The 17228-nt window shown below is 45.9% G+C and overlaps 1 protein-coding gene across 1 annotated transcript in view; it reads right to left on the bottom strand.

Moving 5' to 3' along the window:
- The window catches only part of doc2b (double C2-like domains, beta), a gene marked incomplete at both ends in the record, with an annotated part of 61799 nt that extends 47780 nt beyond the window's left edge, over positions 1 to 14019 (bottom strand). The window contains one exon of the mRNA XM_079739051.1: positions 13596 to 14019. Coding sequence (XP_079595177.1) covers positions 13596 to 14019 — 424 coding nt within the window. The remainder of the gene's footprint in view (positions 1 to 13595) is intronic.
- Positions 14020 to 17228: the final 3209 nt, after the last annotated feature.

The raw sequence follows: 17228 nt of genomic DNA on the forward strand, positions 1-17228 counted from the left end.
TGTATGTGCTACGCATTAGCCGACAGCACTGCAGAACCCGAAACGTAAGGGCTCCTGTTTTTTTCCCCAGTTACAACAGCCCTCTTCAGACTTGATCTTGAGGCAAAAATTAAAAGGTTGTGTCCTTTAGAGTTGATTATTTGATTACCCCCTTTGCCCATCTGAGCGTGGCCTCGCCGTGATTGGATAAGCCTTTTTGAAATGTTTGCTCGATGACTACTTGATCAACTGCAACAAAAAAATGGACTGACCCCTTTTTGTCTCCCAGCAAAATGTCAGTGACAACCGGGGCATTTGGGCACCCTATTTGTTTCCATTAAGTTGCCGATAAATGTTGACTGAATTATCGTAACATAAACATATACATAAGCACAATATATATTTTAATATAGGAAGGATGATTCCCAAAATTGCTTTGATTGCAAATATTTTGGTTAACAAATGCTACTCAAATGTGACATTTTATTAAATAGTTAACGTGAAACCGATCATTTAAGTGGCTATTTACCTCCTCAGCCAGTTTTTCACTTGAGACGGTTTTGAATTGTTTTCAGGTATAAGCCTCCTCTAAGAGGGGTCTTTTTGGCAAAGGGCTCCAGTTGCCTGTCTTTGTGTGGCGACCAATCCCCTGCAGAGCTTCTGTTCCCTCTATGTTTCCCTTTTTGAATGGCACTATTTAAATATCAGTTGGCTTATCTTTCTCCGCTTTCCTTTTCCTCTCAAAGTCAACGGATTCCTCAGGAAGAATCAACCGAAGGACACTCTGCAGGGGCAGCGTATTCCATTTCAGCTTTTTTTCGCCTTTGTGCGTCCACATATTTAGAATATGTGTGGGTTTGTGTGCAAAAGGCCTATTGTGTGTGCATTTCATTTCAGAACAAGTAAAGAATGCACAAATGTGTTCTTTCATCTCGTTGAACTATTAACCAGTGCTGAGAGGTACAAAACAAGCGTTGCATTGATGTCATCTATACCATGTTTGCTTAGGTGATCGATGAGAATAAGCACAAACTGGTAAAATGTTGTCACAGAAAAAAAGCACATTTTGGGTCTCCTCTCCTTGGGGGCCTCACTTATCCCCCGAGTGCTGTGACACGCAGCGGGAGCTACGACGTCGGTGCATTTGTTTAAGTCTCTTGAAAGTACCAAGGAAAATGATGGCCTTGAAACATGGTTGCTATACCAACGATCTGTCTAGAAATTGTTGTCGGGAAGCGTGTGTGTGTGCGCGTGTGTGTGTCATATGTGTGTGTGCGCGTGTGTGTCATTATTGAACATTTCATTCCAACTGCATGGTTCCTTTGTCTCCCACTGGTGTGGATCAAGGGTTTGTCAGCATGGCGTGCTGTAAATAATGAGTTGACAGTTTTCCTCGATTGTATACACACAAAAAATGGAACTATGCACACAATTCTGGAAAGTTGAAGCTCATGTATCAAATACAAGACTCCAGACTGCTAAACTCTAAGCACAATCCCACTGTTTTCACATTTTTGCTAAACTCTAAGCACAAATCTCATCATTTAGCCCACTTGGTTCACCTGGATCACACTGGCTTTTAAAACGCAACAACTAATTACCAATAAGCCTAAATCACTTCTCACCTGTTCAAACTCAACTGGCAAAACACTTCAATCATGTGTCAGAGCATTAAAGAGGACTCACTGTCAGCTCTACTGTGTTGTAGATATGGTCCTCTGGCCTGATCAGGATCGGAGGTGGGATACATACTGATTTACATATAGATCTGTTTCCCCTCATTTATATTCTTATTCTTATTTTTTGTTGGCCTACGGAAAGCTTTTTAGTGTTGGGGTCGGTTCAGCTGAACATTTTATTGTATTACAGTAAAAATATATATATTTGGTGTATTGTCAGAACAATGTTGCAGCATCAACTATAGGTGTACAGTATGACTCTGGGAAGCTGGGATTGTGAGTTTAGCCCATTGGAGCTCATTGGATAAACAAATATGCATTATATCCCATTCTGATACGATTGTGTCAATGCAATATTTATATGATATAGTCACAGTATTGTATTACAATATGGCAACAGTCTTTATACTATAAGTATCACCTAATTGCAACTTTAAAAATAAAGCTATTTCTAAACAATTGTATACATTGGAATATGTAACATGTCCTCATAAAGCCAAAACATATGTAGATAGTATTTTGATGGAAGTGTTTTGAATTTATCACACCAGTGTTTAATTGATGCTCTCTATGAGATATTCATTTGATAGCTGTGTTTACTGTTTTGTGTTTAGAGTTTTGAGAAATTGAGCTATAGTTTCAGAAAATGTGTTTAAACGATTGAGAAAAACTGTAATTGACTAACTCGGACGAAACACAAGGCAAAATAGCATCAAGTTGGCTAAAATCAAGTGCTGCAGAGTAGAATAGATGGGAGCTCCATCTGGGGAATTAACACAATTAGGGTTCTGAGAGGGTAGGGGGGAGATTTGAGAGGGCTAGTGGGGGAGGGCAGCTGGAGTGCCTTCACTCTGCCAGAGAGCACACAAAACAAAGTTCGGTGGATAAGGAAATGAGGAATAATTAGAGATGGGCACACTCTTATTTTGGGAGACAAGAGTGAGGAAACCAAATTACAATGAACCCTGGGTTTAATTGGAAATGACCGGGACAGTCAAAGTTCAACAGGGCTTTGAGTCATTAAAATTGTGTATTTGTATGGTGTCCAAATGTGTAAAGAAAAATTGAAAGAAAGTTAATGAAAAAGGGGATGAGTTTTAATTGTCAATGTGTTGAACTTATTGTGGCATTTGATAATTACTTTCCCTTAGATGCCATTTTTTCTCCCCTCCTCGACTGGCTTGATAAGCGATCGCAATCTCATGTGTGACTAATGACTGGAATCATCTTAGGCCGCTGCTAAGCTGCCCGGTAGTTCCTGTACATCAGTAAATTAGCAACCGTCTCTAGCATACGCTTATTAAATCCTCGTCTGAAAAAGGCTAAAAGCTCTCTGTTTCTACGAGTATTTGTCATTCAACAGACTCTGGGACGAGAACTAGAACGGGCCTCTAAAACTGTACAGTCATTTATCACATCCGGAGAAAATTTTCTATTCTGATAATGGGATAATGGGCTATAATACAAATCAGATCATCCGCATTCGGTCAACAAAATAGCATGCGGGAAATGCATGGAATACAATTTCATGGAATACAATGAATCTCTAAAAAAAAAGGGCTGATTCAAAGGCAGCACATTCCAATCTATACACAGTATAGACACAGTATAGGCACAGTGTAACACGACGGAAAGTTCTCCTAATCCATCCAGTGTTCTTTGACAAATACATCAATATATAAAGAGACCTTTCTAGTTCTAGTTTGCCTTATTTGTTGGTTTAGTTGAAGAACCTGTTTTGCACTATTCATTGACCCAAGTTCACTACTATATATATATATGTACCCTTATGTTTTGTTGGTACTGGGCCTTCTTTAAGGAGTTATTTTCTCAAGATAGGGATGTGGGACACTTGCCATGCAGCCCGGAGGATTTATCTGAGTTCTGCCCAGCTTGTGATTAGACCCACTACCACCACCACCGCTACATCTTCCATGCCTCAACATCCATTCCCCCAATCTTTTCACTTCAGCCACGAGAAGCCGCTGGAAAGAATCCCATGACGGACACGGCTGTGAACCAACGGCACTCTCTCTCTCTCTCTCTCCCTAGAGTCTAGACCATGTTTAAATTATCCCTGATCCACACAAGGCCACCAGATTCACCCAGTCTGTACTTAACAGTTACTTTCATACAACCCCAGATATATATGGTGCCTCCGCCCAGAAGAAAAACCTCTCTCTTATAAAGTTCGAATCCAACCGTTCACGGATTGGGTGTGCCATCAATCAGCAAGAGGTTGGAATTTAAGGGTAAACCCAAAAGGGAATCCATCATAAATTATTTTAACTTGCTTATCGATTTGTGTGCTGACGATGCTGTGCACGAATTTGAGAGAGGAAGATAAATAGATTTTTCGAGAAAAGGCACTATGGTCTCTGAATCGGTAGATATGTCCAGCACAACTAAACGTGCTTTGTGTTTGCCTTTCAATAAAACAACCGACGTAAATATATTGCATTATAATATTTTATTTTAACACGTTTAAAAAGGGGGTAGTTCTGTCAAACACATTAGGGTTTCATATTGCGATTGGAGGATGTGGCCTTCTACACATTAAACACACAGACGGAACTGAGTTCACAAAATGTATATTCCTACAAGCTCAAAGCTAAATCCGACCACCGCCTTTCATTTTGTTGACTTGTGCAGGCAGCACAGTATACAGCAGAACCCGTCTTCATAATATACTTTATGACTATTGATTTATTCTCATGAGTCTATTTTACGACAATATCCCTCTAAAAGGCTGGACAGCTATGAGCCCACAGAAAATACCCCAGAGAATTCTCTGGCTATCTCGACTTTCAACATATGAAAGATTACACCATTCTGTATTGAAAGTGTCGAGCCAAGCGTTTTACGTAAGAGAGCGAGAGAAACGGGGAAAGCTAGTGTGCGCTATCACCCCAGATAGCGGCGCAACAGATTTGTCCTTGAAGCTCTCAGTACGGCAGAAAGAAGAAACAGGCAACACACAACAATGGTCCTATTGTGAACTGTTCCATCTGTCTGTGTTTGTTTTTATTGTTTTCTATCTGTCTCTGCCAACACAATGGCCACTGATGGCAGGCAGTGTTCCCTAATTCAATTATGGCCAAAATAAGACAAAAAAAACAACAAAAAATAATTTAACTACCAGAAGGAAAAGCCACAAAAGTTATACTTCACACGTTCACAAGAGAAACACAATCATGTGTTTCTCTTTAACACAGATTCATGGATGATAATTACGATTCCTACAAGCTAAAGTCAGCCAGGTATCCTGAATCATTCTTGTTACTAGTAACGGATACCAGGTAAAGATCATGTCCAGTAAAATGTCATTTTTGTCAAAAACCCCAGCATACAATTGATTACTTTGTGTTTGATCAACGTGTTATTTTCAGCAGATGATTCCTGAATTGATGCTTGGACTGGAAGTGAAGGTTAACAGGGTGGTCTTTTAAAACACGGAATACCTGCCAGGTTTCACCTTCTAAGACATATTTATGATATTATTTTCATACCAAATCTGCCCTCTGTCTCTCTTTGCATGAAGCAATGGTGTGATGGGTCACCAAGGTAAACGCCTTGAACTTGAGGAGACACTGACCGCGAGTATTAATAAAAGATTAAGCAGAATCTATTTAGACTGTTTCTCTCTTTTCTGCGCTTTTGGCCAAACCATTTAAACCTACAATGTGAAACACTTCGGTTTGAATTGAGGTGTGGACTTGACCAAAGCACGGCTCTATAGAGAGGAATAATGCTGCCCAACCGTCTCTGTGTTAATAAAATGTTAGTTAATTGTTAGTAAACACATATTTCTGCATGAAATTATGTTAATTAATGGTTAATTATTGTAAATAAGACTTCATGTGTTATTTACAATAATTAACGATAATTAGCGACTCAAGGCTAGATGTCACGACCCAGCTTCCGAGAACGAGGGCCCTGGAGGACAGGAAAGTAAAATCGTTCATTTCCAAGGCTTAACTGACCAAATCTCCCTTTGTGCATCCTTCTAAAGCCTAGAAAGGAAGGAGCACAGAGAGGAGCTGTGACCGAACTTGAACTAACCCATTTTTTATCATTTACTCCCTAGCAGGTGGTTAGAGAATAAGAGTGCGTAACTTGTCACCGACAACCAAAGTAAAACGACTCTTAATAATATTCACTTTAAATGAAGTCTACCATGGGTCGACAAATCGTGTATTTGAATGTGCTGTTTCTTCTTGCTCTTCTTGGCCCCTACCTATCTACAAGTGTTTAAATGTTTAATTACCACAAGCGCTCATAGGGAGACCAGTCGCATACTAAAGCGTGTAAATGTACTTAACAAGGATGTCATGTGCTAGCTTAAATGTTTATATATACGCTATGCCGCCAGCTCATTAGGCGCACATCGGTGCCCATAATGAAGCGGAACACTTTAATGTAGCGCCACGGTCCCTTGGTAGTTCATCTGGTGCTTTGCAAAAATAGTTAATAAATGAATAACGCTACAATATATACATACAAATTATATTTGTCCTTTTCTGTTCGACAAAAAGGTTGAACGGATGTTTTAGCAACTGTGTGTTGGAGCTCCTCTGCTCTTTATCGGCCAACAGAACGCACACCATGTTGAATCCATCATCTTCCCCCACAGGCTGCTCCGAAACCAGGGGTGGACTGGGATTCAGAAACAGCCCTGCGGGGGAGTCCGACTGGTCCTACATGTCCGCGCGTTTTCAGGATTAATTAGTCCATTAATCAATTAAATTGAAATTCTGGCAGAATGGGCTATGCCCAATTCCCCAGAAATCACAGATGAAGAGTCAGCCCCTGACTGAAACAAATTGATAGCTTTGATGGATTTTGGTTCCAACCTGCAAAATAGGGGTTTTATTTAGCATAAATATACTGAATATATTACTTCCATACACAGGAGGAAAATGCCCACACATTCATTGATGGCATTCATTTTTCCTCTAGTCCTGGATGAAAGGAATCCAGGCTTTCCCGGATGCCCAGGCTAATATTTCCCTGAAAAGATCCCTCAAGTGAGGCTGCTGCTGCTTATGCTAGTTCGCCAAAAGCACTCCGCTCCTGCATCCTCATGTATTACTATGCAGTCGTGCCATACTTGAACGCCACATGGTCACTCAAGCTTTTAATGCTCAAATGAAATGGAAAAGGCATTATGAATGGGCTTGGACGTGTAAAAGCACCCTCATGGTGTCTGCTGTGACTGCCGCGAATTTTGGCAAACAGATGTTCCTTCAAACATCCAACATAGAAAGGCTAGACACACTATATGCAAGCTCAGAATGTGAATTCATTTGTGTCAGAGGAGCTAAACGAGTGTATCCAATAACATGTATTATGTGTAACCTGTTGTGGTCTGATGACACAATTATTCTTTAAGGTTTCTCTTCATCAACTATTCGGTGAGATGGAATCAATACTCAGGTCAATATTGCAGCAAGTAATCACTTTGTGGCAGGAAAATTTGACTTAAGCAATAAATCAAAATAAAATCAATTTTTTATTACATTCTCGCCAACGCTATACAAACACCATACAGCACAGGTCTGTTCACCTTTTATTGAATGGCTGAACTCGCACTTGTACATACCGCTGATAGACGGGAGAATGCAGAAGCTCTGTCTGTATTGAGGATTCAGATTTCAGGCTGAGTCAAGACTGAATGCTTTACCGGAGACTCAAGGCCAGCGAAACAATTCTGTGGCCCCGGATAAGGATGGCGAAAAATCCATCTTTAGTTGCTGCCACAAAACGTCTGTGGCCCAACTAGGGAGCTTTCAGGAGAGCTTTACTTGAGATCGGTAAATTGATCATTACTGGACCCATTTTATTGTTGGAGTATTAGTGAGACGGTGATTCTCCATCGTGGTTAATTAGTATGTGAGGTGAAAATAAAATATAAATTGTGTTCTAATCCTCTGGGGCGGTGATACAGTATCCCAATAGCCTATTACATACACGCAGAGCACCCTCTGGTTTTCACACATTCATAGCATGAGGTCAGTTTCAGAGGCAATGAGAGAAATTCATTTTTGCGTAACACATTGCTACAATGCCTATGTTGATCTCATGAATATTCTCTTTTAACTACAGGATTCACCGAATCACCCCAAAAAACCCTGAAAAAGATGGATTTCCTATAATGAAAAAGCTGGAGCTTTAGGGGCGGCGGCACTTGGGGCTCTGGCTAAGCCGTATTGATGCACCCTTTGGTCCACGGCTAATGAGCACACAGCTGTTGTTTAAACGGACCCTCCCTGCCGATACAAGTGAGTACAATTATGCAATTAACTCCTTTATGTGACGGCTTCAAAGAGCACTCCATGTTAGAGTGCACATGGCATGGAAGCATCGTGCACTCGGCTCGACACTGAAAATAGCACCCACAACTAAAGGACACCACCAACCCCCCCCCACACACACACACACACACTAAAAAGAAATATAGAAAACAGTGAACGTAATCAGTCATGTAAGTACGGTGTCGCACTCATGCATACAACATGAGCACATGAAAACCCATGATACACTTCCCGACTGGTGGGGACAGTCGCAGATGTCATAGATAGAAAGTGCCTAGTGGCCGGTGTTGTCTTCAAACAACATGTCTGGTGGGATATGTTCCGCCCTGTAGCACAGTTACAGCTTAGTGCGCTCATCAAGCTGCACTGGAGCATTCCCCACGGAGGGGGGAAAAGCAGCAACACTACCCACACTTGCTTAGCGCTCCTGGGCTGCTCGATGGCCCCCCGAGCAGCCATCCTTCAGTGGCTCAGAATGGCAGGTGAATCGTTCAAGGCCCGTTCAGGCACTCGGGGGAAAATGGACCAAAACGCTACCCCCGGCAAGACTCTGGTCGATCGCGGAGTGAGAGAGGTGAGGTGAGTGCACAGGCCGCCTCTCTCTCTCTCTCTCTCTCTCTCTCTCTCTCTCTCTCTCTCTCTCTCTCTCTCTCTCTCTCCCCTGCTCGCTCAGCTCCTCTCTCACTCACCTACGTAACTCCAAGGCGTTCTCTCTGACAAAAACAACCCCAACCCCGGGAGGTAGGAGGCTGCGTGACCCGATGGCGCTCGGGTTACACCAGTTTCCAACCAGGAAGCCCCCCTCCCCGACTCGACAACCCGCCACGGACTCGGGACCCGGGACCCCCACCCCAACACAAACACCCCCCCTCCCGCGCACCACGAAGGGCACTTCATTGATGTGGCAGAGCTACGGAACCTCCGATTGGGTTTGATTAGCGTCCCTCACAGGGGGAGCGGGAACACTTACCGGGTGCTGCACTTTTCCGTTTCAATTAAAATCAAGGTTGGCGTCACAACGAATCACGGGAAACGGTGCCGTTTATGCAGATGAGCCAGCGGGCCTCTGGCAGCGGGTGGGGGGGGGGATGGAGAGATCACTGCATGATTTGGTTCATCAGGGAGCAGGCGGATCCCCCCCATCCACAAACACACACCTTCCGAACTCCACCACAACCACCGTCCCCAGGAGGGCAGGGAAGGGATACTGCAGATATTTGAGCGCATTCCCATAGAGCAAAGACCTTAGACTACGAGAGACAACTTGGTGAACTGTCGCCTTGCGTTGTAAAACTCACAAGCAAACAAAAAAAAAGCGCAGACAAGACATTCCTTCCCCCGGTCCTTCAGCTCACCATAACAACAGGGGCTCCGCAGAGAAGATCCAAATGCACCCAGCTAATCAAAACCCGGCCGAAAGGTCATTCTGGTGAAATGGTGCTATTTTTCGCCTTTCGCTTTACAACCACAACCAACACTACAGAAAAAACACGCTATTCAACCTTCATAGACATGGTTCCACTTCCTATACTATCAGTTACCTGTCTACCAGACAACTTTAAAGGTGAGAGGACGGTACTGTGCTTTCAAGCAGAGATTATGCAAACTCCGTTTGCTAAAGACGCTCTGATCAGTTTCGAACCAAAGACTTTGCGCTGCGGGGAGTCCCTCTGAGCCAGGGAAGACCAGAGATAGATCAGAGGCCGACAGCTACGTGTAAAAAATAAAGATGGCATTAAGAAGACGAAAAGGCAGCCTGTCATGTTGCATGTTGAACTGTGAGTCTAGAAGACGGACTGACAGAGGATTAGAAGAATGCAGCCGTGGAGAGTATGGCGACGGTTCGATTTTAAAGCATAAAGCATGGGCTGTTCCTCAAGCACAGTGTAAAGACAGTGCTTTATTTTTACAAACAGGCCCTGAAGCAGGCAATGCTTTGCTACATAGACACCCAACAGCCTTTGTTTTATTTCCTTTTGATAAGAAGCGTGTATCAAAGATTGGTCCCAATTCCCACCACAGATTCCGACATCACGGCAACTTATGCCATGATGGTTCATGAAATACAGTAAAAATAAAGTATATCCGAAGTATACGTCTTCATTTTTCTTGGCAGGAAATTAAGAAATATTTTGCTTTAGTTTCGCTCCCAGTGTGAACGCAGAACTTCTAATTGGTAAACAACAACCCCATTTGGGATGCATCTGGCCAAGTTCGCAGAGGGGAAATTCTTAAACATTTTGAACGGTGCTTATGGGTGCAGTCCAGAGATAACCCCCCCGTCATACCCCCCTCCCCTGGCTGCGGACGTCGCTCATCGCTCACGCTGTTGCTGCAGCGATGCGTTTGCTTTGCTGCATCGACCAGGGAGATAAGGTCTGCTAGTCTTCTTCTGTGGCTCTGCTCCCACGGCGCCCGGCAGCGCTGTGGCAGGGGATCCACGCTCGGGCGCCGAGGTTGCATCAGACCTCGTGGCGTGTTGTTGTGCTTACCGAATGTACCGGCTCGTGCTGTTTTTGTTCCGCTTCTCCGCTGGGATTTGGGACCCTATTTAGTGGGGCTTCAGCCCCCGCTGGATTTTGTAATTTTAGCCTCTCTGAAAATATCCAAACATTTTTTTTGCCTCTAATTAGGATAACTACACACATTTAGACTTGTTTAAACTTAGGAGGAAGGAAGGAACTAGGCAAATTGTCCATAAACATTAATATTTTATATATCATGCATGTATAACCATGGATGTTTTTCCCTAGCGAGTAGCCTGCATAAAAAAAAACATTGCAGACTAAACTAAATGGGATTGTTATTTGGGACTAAGCCTCCCTAAAGGTCAAAGAATAGAACTGTGAAAGCTTCATCTTCTGCGTCTATGTCTAGATGTATACTTTTTAAAAGAAAAGCCTTTTGTTTTACTCCATCCCATTGATAAATAATTTTGCTGTTGGCTGGCGAGATTAATGCATCCCCCCCCCCCCCCCCCCCCCCCCCCCCCGCTGTCCGCCCTGTGTCTGATAGCACCACCCCGGCTACCCCCCCCCCCCACTGCTGTCCGCCCTGTGTCTGATAGCACCACCCCGGCTACCCCCCCCCCCCCCCCCCCCCTGCTGTCCGCCCTGTGTCTGATAGCACCACCCCGGCTACCCCCACCACCACCACCCCCGCCGTCGCGGATTTATGGAGTGGAAGTGACACGAGGTAATTCCCCATGCGGCGGATGACTCTTTAGGTGTCGGTGACATGATTGAAGGAGGATGTTTGGGGTAGCAAATGCCGTTGTCCTAATTGCCTGCGGCACAAAAGAAGGTGGCAGTCGGCGCAGGCTTTTTTGTGCCCACGGTTCCTAAAGGAGCACCGCCATTAGCATGTTAGGCGAATATACAGGGGATTATTAAGACAAATGTTTCAATCAACCAAATTCCACTTCCACACAAAAGGGATTTCCATGCCACCTAATCCCATTTGACTGTGACGCAGTTTAAGGTTTAAGGAAAGGACAACTGCATTGCCCACGAAAAAAAGAAAAAAACAATTTCATCAACAAATTGTGTTAATGAAATGTATTAATTATTCAAATAATTATCCCCATAATTATTTTAATTCCCATTACGCATCAATCATGTGCTGCCAGCTTGGAGTTTGACTACTAACAAATACTGCAAAATTTAATAAATGAGAATGTGAAAAGCAACACTTTTTCCCAGTGATTCATTTGGATTCATTATGAGCGGTCGAGCACTGGTAAAAGCATTTTCACACTTTCAGTTCAGAAAAACGCTGCCCTACTCCTCTCCCCTCTGCCTCCTGCTCCTGTAATACCATCGCTTAAGCCCGTAGCAGGTCACAGACGATCAACATCTGTCACAGTCCACGCAGAACCCGCCTGTGGCCTGACAATCTACAGCACCACTCCCCCCCCCTAACCACCACCACCACCTTAGTGCAGTTCTGGATTAGAGGCTCCCCCTAAGCCTCTGCGTGCATGTCACTCTGGGCGGATTACCTCCCCTGGGTGTGGCGGGGGGGGAGAGGCTTCGCTCATGTTCCACATTGACCCCGTGAGCTGTCTCGAAACCTCCTGTGGGGAGAGAGACGGGCAGGTTGTGTTGCGGCGCTGGCACAAAAGTACGCAACGTTCAGATCCCCAGCGCATCTCATCACACACTCGCGTGTCTTGGGCTGTGTGCAACAGGTCGCCAGCGCTGTGTGTGGTGCTTGCGAATAGATAGTGGCGATTGTAATGATGGGTTTCAGCCATTGAAAAGTGTTTTGATTGAGGCTGAGTGAGCCGTCTCCATTGTGGCTTGGTTTTATTTTTACCACTTTAGATTGTCTACAGTTGGAGAGGCAGAATGTAACAGGTGTTGTAAGGGTTCCTTGCAGAGAAAACCCGTTGCCAAATGTCCACATGTCAATGTTGCATGTGAACGTGCGCGTGCATATGCACACTCACAAACACACACACACACACACACACACACACACGCACGCACAAACACACACTCACATACAAGAGGCACACAGAGACCCACACAAAGAATGATTGCCTATATGACAGGCTACAATTCCCTGTCTCTTTATGTATAGGAGAGACCACCCCCTAAATCCCACACACACACCTACACACATCCACACTCCCACACACACCCACATACACCTGCTTCCCTGAGACTCAGTGTGTCTACAGGTCCAAACAGCTAGTCACTCGGTGTGTCAGGGGCAGAGAAAGTCCTGCTACTAATACTGGCCTGCTGAGCGTTAGCTCTGCGCTGTGAGCCTATGGTTCCCCCAGACCCCTCCCCGGGGACACTGACCGGCAGCATGCTCTGAATCAACATCAATCAAAAAAACAGGGCTTTTTCTTATAACATACAAATACATAGCAGGATAGGTTCATCAGGGATCCTAATTTTGATTTGTCAGTCATGGCTAGGGTGGAAATCCCTGCGTGTCATTGGCTGACTGTGTGTGTGTTGATTAGAAGGGCTACCGTTAAGACGAGAGAGGCTTCAGTCCTCCTCCCTGCCAGCAGCAACAGTTGGTCGCTCCACACACATACACACACACACACACACACACACACACACACACACACACACACACAGATACACCCATATTGACAAGCAAAGATTGACACGCATGTACGGATGGATACACACACACACACACACACAAACACACACATACACACACACACAGATTGTTACACATGCATGGACACACACACACATACACACACACACACACATAAGCTCCAGCCGGGTGTCTGTGATGGTGGAGGCATGTATGGGAGGGGGATTGGGTGAGGGGCAGAGAGAGAGAGATAGAGCCGGTTTGAGAGAGAAGGATGGATAGAAAGAGAGCGATGGAGTGAGAGAGAGACAGAAAGAGGGATGGATGGGGTGAGAGAGGGACTGAGGGAGAAAGTGGAGGCATGCGGCTGGTGCCTGGCAACCAGTGTCACAAGGATTTGGGGGAGAAAAAGGAGGAAAGGGGAGAAGAGGGGCGCGTTTGCGGGGTGGTGGGGCTGGCAGCAGACGATATCAGGTAAAACTCACAAAAAAAGAAAAAAAAGCAGAGAAGAAGAAAGAAGCCAAGAGGAGGCGAGGAGGTGGCGTCTACTCACTGGAGTCGTCCGAGTCGTATCCCTCCACGTCGGGCTCCTCTTCCTTGCGGACCACCTGCTGCTGCTGCTGCTGCGGGGACGGCGACGAGCTGGCGGTGGCGCCGGCGCGGTCCAACTGGCCGGGGTCGCTGTCCGAGTCGGCCCCGCCCCCGCCGGTCCCCGCCGCCGCGGAGCAGCCCGACGACGTGGACAAGTTGGAGCGCGGGGACCCAGACGGGCTCGCGCCGGCGGCGGCGGTGGCCGCCGAGGCTGCGGTGGCGGCGGCGGCGGCGGCGGCGACCACGGCCTGCGGGGGCAGACCCCGGGGGTAGCGGGGGAAGTAGTCGGAGATCTGCTTGATGGGCTGGATGGGGCCGGGGCACACGTCTATGGCCATGTGCTCCTGGATGCTGATGGTTGGCTTGTCGCCTTTGCGTTGTGTCATGCATGCGGTCGCCTTCTACTCCTCCTCTTCTTCTCCGCCCTCCCCCCCACCCCCCCCCCGCCGACCACCACCCACCGCCCACCGCCCACCGCCCCCCCTGCCCCCTTTTACCTCTCACCGAGCGGGCACCCCCTGCCCCTCCCCCTCCTCTGCGCCCCCCCCCTCCCCTTGACCGCACACACCTCACCTCGTCGCCTTGGCGACCACTCCCCCCCCCCCCCCCCACCCCCCCCCCTCAACCTCGCCCGCCCCTTCCCCTCAACGACCGGGCAACCCCCTGCCCGCCCCCCTCCTCACCCTGGCCAGCTCCAAACACAAACAAGCACAACAGACACAGACGCGCAGAAACCCAAACTGGGGACCCCCCCCTCTCCCCGCCTTCCTGCTCCAAACTAAGTAAGATCAACACACCCAAAAAACTCCTTTCCTCCCTGCTCCTGGCCACCTACCCCTCGGTCCCTCAACGAGGCGGGCAGGAGCTGTTGTCCGCGTGTGTCCCGCGGGCGCAGGGTGTGGGTAGGTCCAGCGGGTTTGTGGTGGCGGGAGGCTGCGCCGGTGTGTGGAGCGAAGGGGGAAGCAGCGCCTGTTGCTGCTGCCTCCGACTCGGGCTGTTTAGACCATGCTGACTCTCTCGCCGAGCGCCGTCTGCCACGCGCCTCTTCTCTCTCCCCCAGTCCCTCTCTCTCTCTCTCTCTCTCTCCCTCTCTCTCGGACTCTCTCTCTCTGTTGGTCTTTCTCTCTCTATCTGTCCCTCTCTCTTTCTCTGTCTGTCTGTGTGTGTGTCTTTCTCTCTCTTTCTGTCTGCCCACTCCCTTTGCACGTCCGCGCGTCTCAGAGAGAGAAAGAGTGTGTGAGTGAGTGAGTGAGTGAGTGAGTGGTGTGAGGGAGCGACGGAGGAAGGGAGAGAGAGAGAGAGAGAGAGAGAGAGGGAAAGGATTAGAGCATGCATGGAGGTGGAGTGGAGTAGGGGGGTGGGGCTGGGGGAGGAGGGATCAGCTGATGTCACTCCCTAGCAACGGCGCGGTAAACAGGAACCGTCGGCTGGTAGGTGCTTAATTATGATATTAGCCCCGTCCATCTGTCACTCCGGAGTGGAGACTGGCGGCCGCGCCTGGCGAGCGTGCACTTGTGCACGTGTGCACACGCTTCCTGAGTGTGTTGGCTTGGCGGGAGAGAAAAAGAAAAACATTAACAATGTATGCCTGTGAAATGAAGTCTGAAGGTTTCCTCGTATCCCACCTACGATCATGTGAATCTATCAATCAGAGCTCACACATAATAGGTTTGTGTAGGTTGAAGCCCCCGCGAGAATTTCGCAGAAAAGAGAGAGCTTTTGCTTTTCCCAGAAACAGGACATTTCCTCTGAGTCAGCCGTTCGCTCCCATCCTAAGAGCTCCCTCAACACTCACGAGGTGGCGTACGTTGTGCTTTGTTCGTTTATTTTCTTTTTTTCAAAGACCAAAATAAATAAGTCTATCTATAATAATATATATAATGTATATATATATATATATATATATATATACATTTTCCTCCTTAAATAAATGAATAAATAAATAAATAAATATATATATATATATATATATATATATAAATACTTGATTCCATAGTTTGCAAGTGAGCCATAAATTGCTGTCAGATTATAGGCACGGGAAGCCTTCTGAATATATGGAATCATTTGGAGTTGAAAATGCAGGTCGTCTGAAAGGTCCCATTTGGCAGGACGGTTGGTGATACGGATACAGTGCAGACAGATCTCCTTCTGGTTGTATTTTTCCGTCCTGACATGAAACAACCAAGCAACAGCATTTAATGAAGCCTCTCTGTGACCCGTACAGATACTTTCACGTCATCTGTGGCGCTAAGAACTACTGTTTTTCTTCCATTTCCAGGTCCCCGTCGGGTCACCTGGACTTTCCCAATGCTATGGATATCGCAGGCCCATCAGTGGTTCCTAATGGAATATTTTATGTTTCAGTTAAGGTATCTCTCTCTTTGGGGACGTTTGTTGATGTTTGTACGTATGAGTCATCCGAAGCAATAGACAGTGACATTCCATCAAAATCCAAACCCGATGGTGTTAAAGGTCACTGTTTCTGTAATTGATGCTTTAATTTCAACATCATGATTTAATACCATTCCATTTCTGTGAACTTTAACATATTATGACCATTATTAAATGTTATTAGACGTTGAAAGCTTCCTTTTATTTCTTTACATTTTCATAATGTACTATCAATTCATCATTTAGCAGACGCTTTTTCAACCGAAGTGACAGTGATGCTGTAATGCACAAGCCAGGTGGCTCAAGGATGCCGACAACGTCTGCAGACAATGTCTGCAGACGACAGGGAACAAAACCATTCAGCTTGGAGTCAAAGACCCTAACCACTAGCCTTTAGTTTTATTATCAGTACTGATCTGCCCGTTGGGTGTTTAATACAACCCTGGTGCTCCTGCTGTGAGTTCCTCCTCAAGGTTATCCCCATTGGATGTTTCCCTGCCTTGGTTGCCTGCCAAAAATGAGTGTGAAGCCCATTGAGACAGCAATGGTGACTGTTATAAAGGGGCTATACAAAACAGTGGACTATGCAACAGAGACCAGCCTATAAGCCAAATATAGTATGGAACACAGGTGGACATGGCATGGCTCTCGTTTAGTTTCTCTGACATTTTATGAGGGGAATTGTCTGGATAAGGGGGTGGGGACAACAATAAACAGCAACTCCTTGGCTTTTCTACTAAAAATATTAGATAGATACAATTACATAAAAGTCAGCCATTAGATCATTGTTTGAGGATAAGCTATGTTGCTGAATACAAGATTTGCATGATTGATAGAATTGATAGATTCATGCAAATATAAATAGATGAAATATAACCCGAAAATACATGCACACACACGCATCTGTGCCCACTTTATCCAAGCACACGCACCGAACACAAGACCAGCTCTGCTCAACTTGTCAATGCAAGATGGGTCATAATGTTAATTGACAACATATACAGAGGTTATGACCTCTGCTAACAGCTTGTCAATATCTGCACCAATCAGGAGCCAGCGCAAACTATTAGGTCAGCAAGTCAGATCATCAGGTCATAGCAGGAGCCAGCACCTGCTCACCCCTGGGGATTACAGCGTGGGTAGGAATTAATGTGTCAAGATTAAACTATATATATATAGTTTATATTGACTTTTAGGATACAAC

Source organism: Pollachius pollachius (genome assembly GCF_949987615.1).
Source record: "Pollachius pollachius genome assembly, chromosome: 6".
Classification (NCBI taxonomy): domain Eukaryota; kingdom Metazoa; phylum Chordata; class Actinopteri; order Gadiformes; family Gadidae; genus Pollachius; species Pollachius pollachius.